The sequence below is a fragment of the Lottia gigantea genome (assembly GCF_000327385.1).
Source record: "Lottia gigantea unplaced genomic scaffold LOTGIsca_20, whole genome shotgun sequence".
In the NCBI taxonomy this organism is placed as follows: domain Eukaryota; kingdom Metazoa; phylum Mollusca; class Gastropoda; family Lottiidae; genus Lottia; species Lottia gigantea.
The window spans coordinates 2,965,875-2,986,258 of NW_008708401.1; the positions used below are offsets into that span (position 1 = coordinate 2,965,875).

The window sequence follows — 20,384 nt, forward strand, 5'->3', positions numbered from 1 at the left end:
TTCTGACATAAATGTAATAAATAAAAAGTAATAAATGACTGGTCCTTTATAACCGGAAGCCAAGCTAAAATTTTTAGTCATTTGGGGCGTTTTGTCCAAATTGTTTTACTTTGCCTGTCAGTATATGGACAGGTTGACTAAGTTTTCCGGTGAGAACTCGTTTGTTTGGAATAGTAATAACAAAAACTTATATTTTCCATAATCTAAGTCAATTGGCATTAATTTGACCTGTTTCAATTTTGGACAATTGAAATTAAAAATAAATGGTTTGGAATTTTTTAGCTAAACTAACTAATCAACCCGTCTAGTGTAATGACTGGTCCTTTATAACCGGAAGCCAAGCTAATCTTCGTCGTTTACTTTTTGTTACTTCTCTTAACATTTATTTAATGTGAGTAAATATAGCGATTCATAACTGTAATTATGTCCCAAATAATGTTAGTTTCTAAATAGAAATACCTATAATACTTGTACAGACTACACCATTGCCCTTTAAGATCCTGCATTGGTGGTTACACTACTACAATTGTGACAATCTCTCATCAAGTCTCACTCTCAGTCTCACACTCTGTGTATGGCCCTAACCAGTTTTGCTGTTAACAGTCTGAGACTGAGTCTAATGACTTATCTTCCTTTTCGTGTAACAAATTTTTACAAAATAAACAGAATTTATATTCTTAGAATTTAGAATGACTATGGGTTGATGTTGATTATTTAAGAATGTTTCCTGTATGAACTTCATGTAAATGAAAATACGAAAACACTTCACTTAAACCAATTTAAACTTGAAGACAAGCCTAAACTAAAGTAATAATATTGTCATTGGATTGAAATTTATGTGTTTTACACATAGCGAGTTACCATTTATTTTTCAGTAGCCTATGTAAACCATGACGTTAGAAAAAAAAGAAAGTTCAACAGCAATTTCATCATTATTATCTCAATATGGTGATGTTTCTGATGAAGAAATGCCTAATGATGGATCAAGTGCTGTAGACAATATATCAGATGAAGAAGTAGATCATTTAAAACATAAATTACATGCCAAAGTTGATGTTGTTGAAGATGAAAACTCCTCTAGTAGCATCAAGGATCCAGGCACAGATACACCAGTCAAAAAGAAAGCTAAGAAAAGTAAACTTATATATTATTTCATTTTATGACTGTATGTATTATATCATTTGAAATTTACATAACATTTTTCTCAACTCTCTGGTATTTTCAGAGTTGAAAAAATTAATCATTGGTTTGTTAATGTGAGACCACAGACGACAGTATATTTTGATGTTAGGTTATCCAAGTTGGGCTTTCAAAGTATGACCTTAGACTTGAATACCAACTGAAAGCTGAATTGAAAGTCCTGATCATTGGGTATATTTGGTTATCAATAGTCTAATGATAAATCTGTTTATTTCAGCTGCCCTGGTATCATATGTTGGTGATGATCATGAAGAAGATAAAAGTTCATCAGAGAGTGAACGCACAGTAGAAGATATAGATGATTATCAATTTAACACATCAAAGGTAGGTTCCCCTTCCGCAGTCGTAACTTGAAACTTCTGAAATATTGCCTTCGAGAGAGACAGCTTTACTTGAAAATTTATTAATTTCAATGTGTAACCATTAACACTTTGATTAGTCATAGTGATAGGATTTGTATTTTATAACTAGTTTACCCTATGTCTTAATACCTTTTGTTGAAATGTTTTATTATTTTTCCAGGGTGGTAGCTGTTTAGAAACAGAAGTAGCTTGTAAGTAATTTGAATATAAATCATATAAGAAATTACGCTGAATTTATGAAGGTATTGAAAATGCTTGACAGAAAATGTTGTAAAAACCATGTTTGGTCTGGTGTTGCTTTTTATATTCACTTCTATCATAATAAGTAACGTTCCAGAAATTGCTTATTTCCTTATTTTCTGTACTGATTTCAGCCTCATTATCAAGAAGTGTATTATATATGCCAGCAGAAGATATAAAATTACCACCAGAGCCATCTGGTAAATGTTCCAAAGCTTTACAAGTAAGTGACTTGATTAGCAGAATTATTATTTTAATAGTCGTAAGGATGTTTTTCAAACTTTTTATGTACATTAGGAACACTTACAGCTTTGAAATGTGCCATTAGATATGCTTGTAATCCAATGTCAATGAAACAGCAATTTGCGTTCATCAATTGCTCTGAAAAAAGATGTGAAAAAGATAGATATCCTCATCATCCTGAATTATAATTCTATGATTATGAATAATTTTACAGGATAAAATATCTAGTTTATATGAGAAAATGAGAAGAGAAGGTTTGAATTTAAACAGAACTATACAGAATAGAAAAGATTTTAGAAACCCAAGGTAAATTTTCATTAACTGTCTTATTAACAAAAAAGGCATGAAGTTTAAAATAATGTTGATGCTTTCTGAGATATTGAGTGTCCCTGACCTCATCTAATCATACTCTACAAGGTACATGTGTAACATTTTAAAGACATCAAGCATTCTTATCAATATGGCTATTTATGGTTAGTCTGCCAAAGAGAGATAATATTTGACTCTATTATTTTTAATATTTCTTTTCAGTATATATGAGAAATTAATAGACTTTTGTAGTATAGATTCACATGGCTCAAATTTTCCCACTGTAAGTATATGATTTTTTTTTTTGTAACTGAGTTGTCATTGCAAATTATCAAAATTTAGAATCTTCTGATTTTTGTAAGCTGTTTTCAAGACAAGACTGAGGATATGTCCATAAATTTTTTATATTGTATCAAATTATTGTATTATCCACACTTTGTATCAGAATTTCCCTGAGCATTCTTCAAATCACTGGAAGTTGCATCAGATGTGATTTCTTGCTCTGAGAAAGATTTGAGGGTGCCAGACCCCAGCAGACTACAATCTAACTCCCTACTTACTGATCTATCCTTTCGCACATGTTCAATGATGTTTTTTTTAGGAAATTTACAATCCTTATTTATGGTCTAAAGAGTCTTACTATGATGAATTAGGTAAGTTAAATGTAAAGTTTTTAGTTTATTATTTGTCAGTTCAGATATGTTAGATTTCATAATTGGATTTTGTCTTATCTAATTAAAACCAGATGTTAATTTCGTTTCCATTTTAACATGATATTTTTTGCCTCTAACAAGATTTTTTCCAAGGTTCTAATTACAATATTTTGAACCAATCAGAGCTCTTTCTACTTTTTTGTTCTTTGAAGAAATCGCAAACTTCTTTTATTATAGATAAAGTTCAAAAGAAAGAAATGGAAAAAAGAGAAAAGGATAGAAAAGATAAAACCAAAGTAAGTATCGTTATTTATTTATATTGCAGCTCAAAACCACAAATAATATTGTACTCTGGTTCAATTGTAATTTATGATATTCTAGAACACTGCAAAGAACTTCAAGAGCTGTGTTATCTTTCTGCTAAAGGTCTTCATATTTATATTTATAGGTTGAATTTGTAGTTGGTACAAAGAAATCTCATTCTACAGAATCTGCAGGTAATATCAGGTTGAGAGTTTGAATCTTGGTGGTGTTTGATTGAGTCAAACAAGTCTTGGTCATTGGTTCTTACCTTGGCCAAAGTGCCAAAATCTGATGACTTTGAATAAGTTGGTTGTTCCTAATTGTTTCAATTACATCAGTTGTAAATAGTTATGCATAATCTGCCAAGCTAGAAGACAAGATCTTCAAATATGAACTTGCAAAATTTTTTTTTTTTTCTTTCTCTTAAATCAAATTGTTTATATTTCAGATGACAAGAAACGTAAATCAAAATGGGATTCAGCGCCTCATGCCTCATCATTAACTACCTCAATCACTGGAACCAAATCAACTGTTATCTCAGCTATAGGTGTCATTTCTAAAAAGTCTAAGTGATCATGGAACTTGTATAGCTTTTTGGAATACATGTCATTGAGTCTTGATAAAAACTAACTTTGCCTAGTCTTGGTTGAAAGTTGTTTTCTCCTAAGGAAAGCTAAGTAGGACGTAAAACTCCATTCCATTTCCTAAGGAAAGCTGATCTTCCATTGGAACCACTATACATCATCATCATTCAGACAGATATGGACCTTTTCATAAATCAATCATTTGTATATATTTGTACATTCGAAATAAAGTTAGAAAAGTGACATATTTGTTTGGACATAGAAATATCTATGGTACTTTTAATTCAGAAGGCATTATCTAATAAAATTTAAAAATCTAGCACGCTGACTGAATTAGTTTGTTGATTCAAGTTACACCCCTTTTAGAAAATTATTGCATCATTGTCATATTTCCTGTATGTCCTGAACATTCTACACCGTAAGTTGCCAAGTTTCAAAGTGTTTCAAATAGTAAGTCTAACTCAGTGGTTGAGCTCAGTGGTTGATGGCTCGAGTTGCGCCCCTTATTTCATTACTATTTATTGTTTACGGAATGAGTCCTTGTCGATTTATAAATCAGATAAAACACTTTTTCTTGGGGGTTTTATATTAAAAACCCTTTCTTTCGGGAAATCTATGAGGATGGTGGTATTTAAAATATCATATTGTTTTCCTATACAATTACACATTATGTACTTAATAAAACTTTGGAGATTGCCACAGCCTACGGGAACTAACCTTATACCGCTATAATTGAATATCGGACTATACTCTCTCTTCTCCGTGTGATTTATAACTGTGGCTATTTAGATGTTTGAAGCTTTAATTGTTCATAAAAAGTCACTAACAAATGGCGACAAGTGTGCCAATGTTGACTTTATTTTGTCAACGTAGCTTGACATGTAAACACTAAACAGATTATCGTGTATCTATAAACTTTCTTACTGTGTGTTGTGACCAGAAGTGCCCTGTTGTGTGTCATACCTTGGTGACATCACCATATTTATTTTATCCACTATAACAAGTATGATGATGTCATGCATTACATTCTGGGTGGACACGAATCTTATTTAGATTATTTTATTTTTAATCCAGATGTATTCTACTCATGTGAAATATTTAGACAATCGGTCAAGTACAAAAGAGAAAATTAATATTTCAAATGAAGGTTCAAGTCGACCTTGCGACTTGCAGAAACTCAGATAAAGACTGCTGTTATCTGAGCGATCAGATATTATTTCTATGAAAATTGAAATATCAGTCTCAAAATAGTACTTTTAGTCTGATAAAAATAGGCCTATAAACATAAGCACACATTATGTCTTCAAAATTTGTTTTTACAGAGGCCCATTTTCAGCCAAAAATTTCGACTTTTCTGGGAAACGTGTTTCTTTCCCATAAAAACTTACAAAAAAATATGATTTTATCAACCAAAGACATTCTAAGACTAACAGTACTATTATTTAGGCTGCTATTCCAATTCTCATAAAAACAATTGATAATTTTTTTTTACTTTGCTCAGACAATAGTAACTAGCTGTAATTGGGAGAATCTGATCAATTGTACACATGAGCGCACAAAGACTGAAAATTGATGTTGTAATCGGTTGTCGCCATTGGCCCATTTCTGCTTTCAACCAAAATTGGATCTTGTTAACCTTGGTCGCTAGTATACATTACGGTCAATATGCTCATGTTATCTCGCTACTACAAAGGGAAAGGGGGGGCGAAATATCTGACTTTGCCCGAATTTCTAACCTGGTTATGAGACTTTTGCCCGACAAAACATGTCTTCGGGGCTACGAAGGGGGGGAGGTGTTACTGAAGTTGATGTAAATGGCGTTTTGCGTCGTGTGCCCTGCTGATAATTGTTGAACATCATAATTATATTAGTTGTAAAGTTTGTAATTTATATGTTGGCCTACAGCTATTTTATTGACAGCAACAAATGTTGTCAATGTCATGTTCTGCTCAAGCGATGGTAGTGGTCTTTTAGTGGTGAGGCAAATTTCATTGAGGTTCAAGTTTTTGAAAATGATTTTTCAGTCCCTACGAAAATGGATACTGATCGTAACTGAGACTATATACGGACAAACTCGGACTGGTAGGGCGTCATGTGTTCCTGTCTCACAATTATTAATTTATAAGCTATCCGTAGGAAGGAAGAAAATGTTACTTTATATTCAAAATATGTTCATGATTGGGAAAGTTTCGAGCTAAGATGAACTAAATTTGACCGTTCTCCTCCCACCAAACACTATTACCACTGTCTTAAATGATATCAAGATTTTGTTACGTTACGTAGATGAAATTCAAAACAGCCACTTTAGAAATATATGCATATATCATTTCAACACTTTACAAGCATTGTAATTCAATATACATCTATTATTATTAACGTTTGATTTGCAGTTCTGTGTAAACATTTTTTGCTCGGAATTTGAATGAGAAAGAAATTGCAAGTATGTGTTAATTAACATTTAACTACGTTGTTGCTTCATCTTTTTCTCTCATTATTTATATCTTTGACAGTTTCGTGGCAGGCGTTAGAACATTTTCCCATTAAGATTTTTGTCTAAATCTAAATACAGATCAAATGTTGAGGATCGTCATTCTGTTTTTTGTGCACCAACTGTAGACACAGCAAGATTGTAAGGTTGCAGGAAGAAAATTGCACATTTAATTTCGATCATATAGACTTGTAGGAATCCGAAAAGATTCTATGAATCACTACCACCGAATACATTTTCTAAATAATGTCATTGTATGTGTCTCTGAAATATTTAACACATTTCTGGGAATGGTTTAATAGATTTTTTGATAACAAATTATCTTCCACTCCTCGTTTCTTACAAACCAACTGTGGAATCAGACTTCAAACAAACCCAATCCAGAAAAAATATTAAAAGTTTAAAGGGACAGTCTGCATTTTTAGTAAGGCCGGAGGAAGAAGGTGCTCAATTCGATGAAAACTAATATTGACCACAATCTAATGTGACCCTTACCTTATCTGAAATTTTAAACTAAAAGTATCTTGCTTTTAATTTTAGCAATAATCATTTGAAGTAATTGGCTTAACATCATCATAGAAAAGATATAATAAGTGATTGGTCTTAAATCGAAAGGAAAATAAATTCAGATTGTCACTAACTCCCTAGAAAAATATTTCTACTGGGCATAATAGATCTTAAATTTAATGAACATGTTGTTTTAGTTGCGGCAATCTTCAAAGATAACTTATAAAACAATTATATTTTTAAAATGGATTACCTTAACTTTATTAAGAGATGGAAATGACAACAGTTTAAATCTAAACGTGAAAGGTAGATAAAGAGGACGATCATTGCAGATAATTGTCATTACGCCCTATTACAACAAGCCTGGTGACAAAATAGACACTTCATTTCGTTTACTTTGTGGCTCAACCTGTTCATTGTTTAATTACCGTGTTTCAATTATCCGCTTAATAAGTAATAGTCTCGTTATTTTATTAGCGCTGTCATTAAAGACTTCAGAAAGCTAATAGAAAATGTCAACAACTCACATCTCATTAACATTTTACTCGTAACAAGGCGACGATTAACTTACACACTTCGTAATTGATCACAAGGAGAAAAGCGAAATATTCAGATCAAACGTGCCTTTTATATCGCTTTCGAATTACCTACTTCCTCCCTCATTCCTTTCAGAAGTGGTAACAGGATAACAGACATAGAGTAAGGTAAGTTCCGTTTGCTAATTTGTTACAGCGGGTTAAGCCAAGGTTCAACTCTTGGGCCCTGCTTACTCATTATTTGTATTAAAGAATTTCAAGTTTAGAAGCGATGGCTATTCAAATCCAACAGGTGATAATGTTTTTTGAAGATTTTGAAGATCAGTCGGACGGATAAAGCAAACCCATATTGCTTTATTTGAACCTTTTTTTGTTTCTATTTGATAACATACAAACTTCGAGTTCGATCAAATGAAATATTAAATTTAAACTGGATTATTATGAGGAATAAAAGGTAGTTTATGTTAATTTTATGTCAGTATTTATGAGTTCAACATGCATAAAGTGTATATTTATAACTATGTTAATGGTATTTAGAGTAATAATAATAAACTATGCCAGTCTACGGGGAATTAAAAACTAATAAGACCTGTCACTATATCGGGTTCACAGGATGTCATGATTAAGACCCACACTGTATGCAACTTCGTGTACTTAAAGAACTACGGGTAAATACATCTTCATTAAATAGGTGTACAAAAAGACAAATAGTGTAAAGAATTCCAAGTTTAATGACTTACACGGACTATGTAGACAGCATAAATGACTCGGTAATTTTTTTAGACAATATTAATGACGCATTTTCTTTGTAAAAAGAATTCCAAGACTTTACAGACAATACATAAATGACTCTTAGACTTTGTATATAGCAGTACATGACACTAAGACTATGTAGTCAGCATAAATGACTCGTTGACTTGCAGACATTATTAATGACTCGTAGACTTTGTTGACAGCATAAATGACTCGTAGACTTTGTTGACAGCATAAATGACTCGTTGACTTTGTAGACAATATAAATGACTCTTATATTAGACTTTGTATACATTATAAATGACCCGTTGACGTTGCAGACAGTAGAATTGACTAGTAGACTTTACTGCTAGACAATATCAATGACTTGTAGACTTTGAAGACAGTATCAATGATCTGAATTATATTTATAGTTTGTAGACAGTATCGAGGATAGTGTAAATGACTCGCAGAATATGCAGACGGTATATTATATGATATGAACATTTTGCACAATATTTAAGTAACTCTCATACTTTTATGATTCCTTGGCTTTGTAGACAGTATAAACGACTCTTAGGTTTTGTAGATAATATAAATGACCCGTAAACTTTGTAGGTAGTGTAAATGACTCGTAGACTTTGTAAACATGTAAATGACTCGTAGACTTTGTAGATAGTGTAAATGACCCGTAGACTTCGTAGACAGTGTAAATGACTCGCAGAATTTGTAGACAGTATAGATGACTCGTATACTTTGTAGACAGTGTAAATGACTCGTAGACTTTGTAGACCGTGTTAACGACTTGTAGACTTTGTAGACCGTGTTAACGACTTGTAGACTTTGTAGATAGTGTAAATGACCCGTAGACTTTGTAGACCGTGTTAACGACTTGTAGACTTTGTAGATAGTGTAAATGACCCGTAGACTTGGTAGACAGTGTAAATGACTTGTAGACTTTGTAGACAGTGTAAATGACTTGTAGATAGTGTAAATGACTCGTATACTTTGTAGACAGTATCAATAACTCGTAGACTTTGTAGATAGTATAATTGAGTCGTAGACAGTATAAATAACACTAAGACTTTGTAGACACTGTGTATGATTTTGTAGACGGTATTAAACTCTATGTACAAAACTTTAAATAGTTCTACTCTCATACTTTGGAGTCAGTAGAATTGACTCACAGACTGCGGAGAATACAACGGACTCAAGAATCAAAACTTAACCAGTTTGAATGATATTTTGCGTATGGTATGAGAGAGAGAAATACAGTGGAGAAATAAAGTACACGAGAAATCAGACAGGAGGCGGAGCAGTGTAGATATTTTATCACAAGTTGAATTAGTAGCGACACGTCGAAAGTTTACCCATGTCATCAACTTTATTATGTCTGCCCCCAATGGGGCGTAGCTTTACTACTTCAAATCTGTCAAGCTGTCAGAAGGATACCCAATCTTGTAAACTAAACGCTTTACTCTATATTAAATACTTTTAAACGAGCATGTGCTTACAATTGTGAAGATAACGACGGGGGTTAGCCATCAGAAACCCGATTTTCAATTCAAACACAATCTTATTCACATAATTCATCTTACTTAAATTGTCGTATATTGTATTGTAGCATACCAGAGAGGAACAATTTAATCAAAATATTGGCCAGACGATTGAAATAACGGCCCTCGAGGCATTAATACATATTGAAAGAGGGGAGCGGAATACAAGGTGAAGACATGTATTTTGAAAAGAAACTGTAGACAAAGAAAGATGTGTTAAATGAATTAAGTGAATAACTCGACAAAACAGAAGTGTTCAACAATTTTCTCATAGAGGATAACCTGTTTTACATGCACCATTCTTCTACTGATAACATGTGAATTTAGCATTCGAGACGTTTGTAGTCTACCAACATTTAAATTATTTCAAATATGGATAGCTGATGGTCAAAGACGTGTAATCGGTTCGTGGTGGTTTTAGTGCTACAGTTTACTTTCATTTTCATGGATTTACTTCAAACCTTTAGGTGCATCGTATGTCATTTGAATATAGACTAGACCCAAGACGGTCTTTTAGAGTCATTGCCCTGCATTATTCACAATCTAGTGAATAAGAGTTTCTAGTGGAACAGACAAAATGGAGAAAATGTGTTGTTTTATAATATATGTGTTGTGCTGTTTAATATACCCAGTGTATGGGGATTACGATTACCGTTATTATAGTGATAATTATGGACAAGGTGATTACCTTAGTGACTGGAATCAAGATTGGGCTACCATGAGCGGTGGTCGAATACAGAGACCGAAATGTATCGACATTCCATCCAATTTATCATTGTGTCAAAATATCGGCTACACAAGAATGAGACTGCCCAATTTATTGGATCATGATACCCTACAGGAAGTTACCAACCAAGCAGGATCATGGGTACCCTTATTGGGTATCCATTGTCATCCAGACACTAAATTGTTCCTGTGTTCCTTATTTTCTCCAGTTTGTTTGGACAGACCTATTTTCCCATGTCGATCTCTATGTGAGAGTGTTAAGCAAGCTTGTATGGGTAGAATGCAACGGTATGGATTTCCCTGGCCAGATATGGTGAGATGTGATAAATTTCCAGTAGATAATGATTTATGTATTGAACAACAAAATCATGTTAAACGTAAGCCACATTTTTCTATATCTTTACTATTAAAGACGCCATTCAGCTTGAGTCAATTAAATAGCCATTCATTACACGCATATATTTATCCAGCAAATTTATAAATTCACTGCTTATCTGAGGCACGTCATGTCACTTTTTGAATTAGAGATATTAGGCAGATATCACATTCTAACAATATTCATTGCAACAATATATTATATTATTACCATCATGATTTACTAATAACAAGCATTTTTCTTCTTCATTTCTAGATGATAGAATTACAGGTACAATGTATAGTTTTCATTCTGCACCCTTTTTCTCTTACAAACTTCAGTTTAATGGATGGTAATGATCATTGTCAGGGTGACAAAATTAGCTTAAGATTATTTTATTTCATTATTTCCAAGATGCCTTTGACTTTAGTATTTGAATACAGTAATCTTTAAAGTAAGAAATCAAAAGCTTAAATCGTTGCAAATTTTTTAAATGTGGATTATTACGTCACTCAAACTCAAATATTTGTTAGTGACGGCATACAGCGTCTGATATCAAAATTATTTTACAAAAATAATTACTTCAAACCTATATACATTCCAAAAAGCAATTTCAAACGTCATGATTTCCATTATTTGAAGTTTGTAAAGAAATAGTTTCTATATGTCATCTAACACATAAATGGGATGAAGGAATTTAGAATATTAATAATTTTATATGTCATATTTGAATTAACAATAGAATAGTTTTTATTCTCTAAATGAATATAACATACAGTTATTTTCTGAAATGATACCGGGTTTTTGTCGTGTGAACTGACGTTTTTTATGTATATTTGTGTAACATTTTAACATAGAATTTGAATGTGACACTAATCTAACATGTAAAATGTGAACTATTAGACTAGACATGTTGACAAACTTTCCTAACACTATATCTTCTTAACACTTGTTTTTAGTCCGAATATTTCTGTCTCCATAAAGGCCTCAGGCATTTAAATTAAAGAGAGAAAACCCCAAATAGAGGTCTCAGAACATTCAAATCTAAAAAGACTATAAGTTAGATTCTTGAGGATTTTATCAATACCATCTCCGTTGGTACTCAACCGGAAGTGAGGAATTGCGCCAAATTTGGTGCTGCCAATATCATGGATTTCAAATCAACATATCGAAATGATTGAATATGGAGGAATAATAAAAAAAAATATCAATAATAGGCGATGGATTCAAATTGTGGAATCAATTATGAATCATGATTTCGATAAAATAGTGTTGACGTCTATTCCGCCAAATGAAATAATTTCGGAACGGTGTATGAAAGTCTTCATTAACATTCCAATTTTTGCACAAAGTGTTTACTTCCGGTTGGATGGATTCGTGCAGTAGCTTCATGACTCAAACAGTAACAATGCCCTTTGCAGGACCACTGATGCCCATTTATTCCATTCTAAATCAAATAATCCTAACGTGCAAACGATACAATAATCAGACATATATCTTTATGGATGTCGTTGGAGTTTACGGTTGAGATTGATAAATGCATTCTTGCACAGTGCCCTCCTGCAAATTAACAGGTGATACATATATATCTACGACGTTTTCGGACTACTATTTACCATGTCTGAGGATTAGAATCAGATACCCAACTTTTCCAGGTTTCAGCTGTCAAACTTTGTCAATCTTTGTAGGTCACTGATAGTGAAGCATTTAATGGATGTGATTGTTAAGCTTTACTTTAGAATTTTTATCGTCAATTTTTACTCAGATTACTTGATTGTCAAGACTTTGTTTGTCAAGCTTTACTTGACATCGATTGTCAAGCTTAATTTGATTTCATTTTCAAGCTTTGCTTTGATTTGATTGTCAAGTTAAACTTTGATTGTCAATATTCACTGGACTTGATTATCAGACTTTACTTTGGTTGTCAAGCTATACTTTGAATGTCAAGCTTAATTAAATCGACTTTGAAAGTCAAACTTTTCTTGGATATTTGTTTGTCAAGCTTACTGGAAACTTATTGTTAATCGTTTAATTGTCTTCTTTCAGTTGAATTTAGTTTTCTTCGTTTTTATGCTAAAGCTAGACTTTTAATTATTTAAATTGGTTTTCAAGGTTTTAGATAACGTTGCTTTGTCAAACTTCATTGGAATTTGATTGTCAAACTTATCTTGAATTTGCTGTTTTAAGCCATAATCTTCTTTATTGTCAAATGTTCTGATTGATTTTGATTTTCAAGCATTTAAGGAAGCGTTTGCTTAGGTTTAGTTGTTGTCAAGCGTATGTCAACTGTATTGTCAAGCTTTATATGAGTAAGGTTGTCAAAGAGTTCACATGTACATTTCTAGTAAAATCTAGTTGGAAACACATTGGCTGTGAACAATTTAACATTAGAATTTTTGCTAATTCTGTATATTTACACAAGCTATAATATTCGCGACTATTTACTGTAGAAAAGTGTCTAGATTGGGGTATAAGTATAGAGTTATTGTTGAGAAGAAGATATTCAAGTGTGCTTTAATCTCTAGAATTAAATTTCACTGTCTGACATTTCAATCGGTAGGATTAGGTCAAAAGTATTAGAGATATTATTTATCTAAGATTTTACACGGCTTTATTGAATATAAAACTGCGACAGACTAAAATTAATATGGTTTCTCTAACCTAAATAAATTGCACAGCGGTGTATCACAGTAGGTTAGGATAACAAACATTATCATTATCAAAAGGAAAATCGTCTACATTCGGAAGTATCCTTCCTCTGTGTGCACCTTCAAGTAAAATTACATTACCTTGACGATACTGGACACTTTTTCTTAAAACGCAATATATCTTGAATTGCCAATGTAATGGTGTAGAACTTGAACGTGGATATTAACACAGTTTGGTGGTATTAACAAATTTTGTTATCAAAATAATAATCATCTTCAATAGGAAATATACTTCCTCAGTGTGCACCTTGAAGTAAATCAAGTTGACGATTCTGGACATTTTTAAAAAATGTAATATGTGCTGAAATGGGAAAATTTAATGGTGTCGTATGAACAAAAGCATTCAGAAATCGAAAGAGAATATTCAGGTTCAATATTGACTATTCTTTTTGCCTTTAATCTTTTCCACCTGTAGAGTAAATGAAGCAAATTATACTAAATATTCTCTTTAAGATGATATCCTATGTTTCCCAAACAGTCACAAAGTGCATATTTGTTGGCTGTTATAATTATTTGTTTTATATTTTGGTGATAATATTTAATTATTGTGCCAAAACAATTTTAAAAGTTTGTATTCGATTGAGTTCACCATACATCGGCTAGAAATATTTCGTATTGCAAGAAAACACGAGGCAAATTTCTCTCACAGTCAATTTTGAAGCCGGTTTCTGTAATACCCTTTCTATAATTGAAAATAAGAGATAAGGAAAATCACTTAGAATTGATTAATGTCTTTATAAATATGGCATGAAAAAGAAACATACTTGAACACGTGTGCTTTCAATCATTCACATTTTTCGAGAACCCTTGCCAACATGAAAGGTAAAAAAATGTGTGAAAAGTTTTTCAGATACTGATATAGTTTCAATCAGGGCTGTTGATTTGGGTGTATTTACCAGTTTTAAGGAATAGTCGGTCTCATTATCGAGATTTCAATGTGGTTTTCACTTCCAGTAGACCAGTTCAGAGCAGAAAGTTGTAATTTTATTGTTTTAGGTTGCAAACGACACTAGAATATATAGAATTTGAAAAACGTGTGAATTGGTTTAATTGCTCTTTCTTCTCATCAGTCTGTTTCATTTTTAATATTGTTTGGAAATTACTGGTTTCGACCATAGTGTAGCAATTCCCGGTAGATCTGATGTTGGTACTTTTCATATAAGGTCATCAAAGGTAATTTACAGATCACCATCAAATCGTGGGCTATTGTGAGAGCTGGATTATCCAGCCTTTTTATTTGCCTACAAGCAACACAACAATTCATTGTAGTCTTGCTATCCAGATTTTATATTTTTCAAAATATTAAAAATTTAAATTGCGTTTAAGTAAAAAAAATTCAACACATTAAGAATTTCAAGGTTTTCTGAACGTTGAGTCTCAGAATGAGTTGTTTTTCTACGGGACACCCCCTTTAATGGCAATAGATTTATTGTGATAAATAGCATGTCATATTGACATTGTATATTCAATATCATTCATATCTTTAATTGGCACTTCATGTCGGTTAGAGTGGGTGTAATTCAAATTGATAAGAACAAGCATCCCATATCAGTTTTCACATATTTCTTATCATTCTTAAACTTAAGAAAATACTAAGAGCACTGCACCTGAGCTTTACAAACATGAGTGCATATCTATGAATGACATTTCCATCCGACATCCTTTTGAGTTTGACAATTTTTTCCGTCTGATAACTAATTGTTGCTTTGTATTTTTGCTCGTTTATCCAGTTCAGACGGGTAGTATTTTTCTCAGTGGGGTGGTTTTGTGTAAAACAAACTATTAAGTACGCACCCACCCAGTTCAGCTTTGACATATCACAAAGTAATTGTTTGATTGAAATCTGAACAATACATGCCAACTTTTCAAGGGTTGAATAATTAAATAAATAAAGGGTCGACTTTTTAAAACGACTTTCGTTTCGAGACATTAAATGTAAATAATAATTTGTGGTTTTTGCCCTTCCTAAATGATATATAATTCAGTAAATTCGTACAGCCATTTTGCAACATTATAGTATATTGTGTATTCTTTTAAAAAAAAATGTGAGAATTTAGCAATTTGGCGTTTAGCAAGACTCCTTATGTGCCACTTACAGATTTAGCTAATAATTATAAGAAACTTTGTAATAGGTATATACTAAGCATCTATCAAGTATCTTTTGAAAAGTGTGGAACAAAAACCAAATTGATATTGTAGCTTACAACAAATCCAGATTAAGGAATTGTAAATTTTCTCTATAGACTGCTCTGAATTGATAGTGACATACGCAGGGGACACTGAATTTCTTTAGCGGAAGGGAAAAACTTTCCATTTCATCTTTCCGTCTTTTAAAGTTATATTAACTTTTTTACAATGCATGCTAATATTTTATTTTAACAGTTATTTTAGAATTATAGATTAGTTAAAGCCAATTGAGCTCTTGGGAAGTTTAGAATCAATCACATTAGACATTAAAGTGATTGGAACGTCATCGTGGGACCTGCATGCATTCCATTAGCAGCTTCGGTCTTGACAAACACGTGGGCGGTTTGATGGGCCATTGAAGGATGTTTTAAAGGATTGTAAATAGGTTTTCTAAAACAAAAAAAATATGTGTATCGGAGACACTTGTAGCATTAATTCACACCATTCCAATTTTCAATCAGACGTCTGTAGTTCCTGCTATTCCACTAAAACTAAGTGTTTGATGATGTTCAACATACGATGGTGTTTGGTTTTATACTCTCAATTGACTACAATGTAATAAAAATAAAAATATTTAGACTGATATAGTTGAACAAAATATACTGTATGTTAATAAAATAGATAAATCTAACGTTTTACTGTTACAGCAGATAATAATTGTACTTCCTGCAAACATCCCCTAACATTTGAAGCTATTGTGGATAACTACTGTGGTGCCGATTTTGGTAAGTCTTTCTAATACTATAATTTTTTATTTATGATTTCCTTTCATGAAAAATATTGTATTGTGAACTTTTATACCAAGAATTGTTATACTTTCGTTAGAGATACCAGGTATACAACGTTGTACACAACAAAAACGTGGGTACATGTACTAAAGGTTCAACTTTGACGACGACTGGCTATGCTAAAAAAAAAAATTCCCGTTTCTGATACAAAGGTGCGATTGGTAAAAAAAGTGCCGCATCTGTTCCTTTAATTTCATTACACAAAACCAATTTTACTAAAGGGGATACATATTTCAATTTCATAGTGCAAACTACATTTTTAATAATAGTAGGGGTATGGGTTTATTTCACAAACCAAAACGGTATAACACATAATCCTGGATATTTTCAGTAATAGAAATAGGGAATACATATTTAACTGCATTGCACCAAATCGTAGATATAAGCTCTATTTTCAGTTATAGCACTGGGAATACATAGTTGAATTTGATAATACAAGGCCGTGGATACAGGCTTTTTTCAGTAATAGTAGGCCTATTTGGGATACATTTATTAGTTCAATTCTGAGACAAAATCATGAATAGAGAATGTATTTCTGTGATATACGTACTTTTATTTTTGCTTTGCATAAAACATTGGATATAGGCCCTATCTGTGTTTTCAATACACGCGTTCCTTCTCTATATTTTCATTAAGATCGTTCACTGTGTCCAAGTGACAGAGAATGTTTCATTTAGGACATTACTCTCTGTGAACAGCTTGTTTCTCAATGGGTAAATTGACGCGAATTAAAGTGTCAAAGATTACATCAAAATAGCTGCGGATAAACCCATTATACTTATCTCTGCATCACGGCTTAACCACCCTGGCAGATTTACATACTGCTCCACATTCAACAAAAAGGGTCATTTTATAAGGAGGTGTCAAGTATCTGGATACAAGTAACATTAATATTTAGAAAATATCTGAAAAGTTAATCGGATACTTTGACATTTGGAGTAAAATAAGGTTCAGAAATAGCGAGTTATTGTGAGACGATTCAGATCTTTGTTATTGCGATATGATATTCGAAATGATTATCTACGCTTATATTTAACCGTTTATTGTAAGAGAAAATAATTTTGCTCAGATAACAACCTATAAATCATAAAGTGACAGAAGTTATACATCAATCTCGTTTAAAGCCACACTTGATATGAAACTTCAATAAAAACTTAGCCCATGTCCAAAAAATTCACCCAAAATATATCCGTTTCTGAGACAAAGAATCGATTGGTCAAACGGATGGCGAACCTGCCTCTTTAAAAACTGATAGCCGAAGAGTACAGAAACCTAGGTGCCATATGAGCAGTTGATATTTTAATGAAGTAAAATATGTATCACCGTAACCATAATTAGGCCTACTGTATGTATAAAACAGGGGAAAAACTTAAACAGGGGATTGTCTATGCTATGTTTATATATCGTATTACTTTTGCCATTTAAAGAATGAAATAAAATGTGTATCCCATCACAAAGTCGTTGTGTATTTTATCTGGTTTCAATTAAATGAAATGAAGCTACTTTCTCTTATAATCAAATACTATACTTATATATATAGCTGGTTTATTTCAACTTCCTTTAAATGGAATGAAACAAAGCATTACGTCATATTGTTCCTTTGGTGCAAAAATGTATCCTGTTATCTTAATGAACTATGAAATGTATCCTCTACCATTTAAAATCTGTGAAGTCTTCACTAATTTACAACCAAAGAAACTAAAAAAAAAAATATTTTAATACTGTAAATATTGGGCCAGTTGATTTCAATTTCATTCAAATGAAATAAAACAGCATTACATCATATCCTTCTGTAAGTACAATAGAAAATGTATCCTGTTATCATATGAATGTATCCCCTACCCCTGAGAATCTGTGATGTCGATTTGGGTTAAGAATGTTTTAAAATACTAAACCTTGTTCATATTTATATTTTCAGTGATAAGAGCTAAGGTTAATGAAATGAGAGACCTTCTGAATGGACATAAAGGATTTCTTTTGAAAAAGAAGAAGAAATTCTTCAAGAAAAATAATATTTCTAGAAAAGAACGTAAAAAGATGCTTCCAATGATCAAAAATGGAAAAGGGTGTTCTTGTGATATTGTGAATTCTACAGAAGAAAAATATCTCATAATGGGAAATAAAGTGAATGATGAATTTTACGTATCATTTGTTACTCTTTGGCAACGAAAAAACAAAGACTTCAGACGTGCTATTCGCGCCATTAGGAAAGGGGAGATTTGTGAGGGCATCATACGTGAAATCACTGCCGGAGAAATGGACAAAGGCAAAAAGAAGGGATCTCGTAAAAAAGGGAAGGGCAAGGGAAGCAAGGGAAAGGGGAAGAAAAAGAAGAAAAACAAAAAGCGAAAGGGGAAAAGGAAAAACAAAAATCGTAAAGGAAGTTCTGGTTCAAGGAAAACAAACAAAAATCAAAGTAATGAAGCTACAGCTCCTAACTGAGAAACTGTGGCGTAGAAACTACTTTTCATGTTCTAGGTAACCTTCCCTTGAAATTTATCATGTCACTCAACTCGACTATGGCAATGTACTTCATGGCCAGAAGTTAGAATTTAGAAAATAATATATTATGGAACCTGGTCATGCTTCGTTTGCCTGAATAGTATCCAGAAAATGGACTGGGAATTATATTCAAAGTAGCGGTGACATGATCAGAAATAAGCACATGTAACTTATTACTGTTGTTATTAGTGTGACGCCAGCGTGACAATAGTGTGACGCCAGTGTGACAATTTAAATTTTAAATGCATTTCGAAGGAAATATAAATGCGGTGTTCGATATCGTATTGTTGTGGAATTTTAAAGTGACTTGTTCGTTACAGATACAAGTCTGTGTGGTCCTAGCTCATTTCAATCCACAAACTCCATCTACCATCCATAGGTAGATCTAAAAACCAAACTTTGGACATTTCCAGAAGAATGGATAGATTTATGATGCTACCAGGCCACCACGTGGTTAATTTTGACTGAAATGAATAGGTTTAAATAAATCGAGTTCAATCAGGCAATACCCTTTTCCCAAATAATCACACAGAGCTTCAAACTTAGCCTATGCCTACATATGTGTACTCTTTTGTGCTATAGAAACATTAAGATGTTTGTGTACATATTATATATTACTGTTTTTGTTATGAGAGAATGTTGTGTTTGTTTGTTTATGGAACTTATTGTTATTCATTTTTTTGGATGAAAATTAGCACCCATAGACTTACTTGCTGTGTAAATGGTTTTCAGATTTCATATAGTGCAGATAAATATCATTTTTGAAACTCATAAAAAGTTTAGAATTTGCTATTTGACATTTATTCATTTCCCTTTATCATAGATTAAAAAATATGTGAACGTTTTGTTAGTAATGATAAATTGTTAAAGTAGAAATATGTAGTAAGTCTGTCAGATTAAAGCCAATTAAAGTCTACCATTGTTTGTTAATACCCAAACCCGTAGTGCTCAGCGTTTTCACAGTGTCTTTTATCAATAATTCCAGGAACCACTGTCGACCTAAAACAACAGCTTCTATTTCCAACCAATGTTTCTTATGTATTCCCAAAGTCCACAACTATAGACTTTAGAAGTCCACATCAATTTCGTATGTAACACTACACTCTACCAGTCTATAACAATAAACTCTAGCAGTCTATAACAATAAACTCTAGCAGTCTATAACAATTAACTCTACCAGCGTATAACAATAAACTCTAGCAGTCTATGACAATAAACTCTACCAGTGTATAACAATAAACTCTAGCGGTCTATAACAATAAACTCTACCAGTGTATAACAATAAACTCTACCAGTCTATTACAATAAACTCTACCAGCGTATAACAATAAACTCTAGCAGTCTATAACAATAAACTCTACAAGTCTATAACAATTCGCTTTACCAGTCTATAATAATAAACTAT

The 20,384-nt window shown here is 32.4% G+C and overlaps 3 protein-coding genes across 3 annotated transcripts; all 3 read left to right on the forward strand.

Moving 5' to 3' along the window:
• Positions 1–890: 890 nt before the first annotated feature.
• On the forward strand, positions 891–1,761 carry LOTGIDRAFT_159497 (hypothetical protein; the record flags this gene model as incomplete). The annotated part of the gene is made up of 3 exons (XM_009053801.1): positions 891–1,134; positions 1,418–1,524; positions 1,723–1,761. 3 exons carry the CDS (start codon positions 891–893, stop codon positions 1,759–1,761), a joined length of 390 nt encoding a protein of 129 aa, XP_009052049.1.
• A 201-nt stretch (positions 1,762–1,962) lies between these two features.
• On the forward strand, positions 1,963–3,883 carry LOTGIDRAFT_159498 (hypothetical protein; the record flags this gene model as incomplete). The annotated part of the gene is made up of 6 exons (XM_009053802.1): positions 1,963–2,025; positions 2,260–2,351; positions 2,577–2,637; positions 2,956–3,007; positions 3,245–3,307; positions 3,759–3,883. The coding sequence occupies 6 exons, from the start codon at positions 1,963–1,965 to the stop codon at positions 3,881–3,883; spliced, it is 456 nt and encodes a 151-aa protein (XP_009052050.1).
• A 6,566-nt stretch (positions 3,884–10,449) lies between these two features.
• LOTGIDRAFT_73121 (hypothetical protein) lies at positions 10,450–18,685 on the forward strand (the record flags this gene model as incomplete). Its single annotated transcript, XM_009053588.1, has 3 exons — positions 10,450–10,816; positions 16,337–16,414; positions 18,396–18,685. Coding segments are annotated over 3 exons (735 nt in total), but the record flags the coding sequence as incomplete, so codon positions are not given.
• Between the last annotated feature and the right edge of the window lie 1,699 nt (positions 18,686–20,384).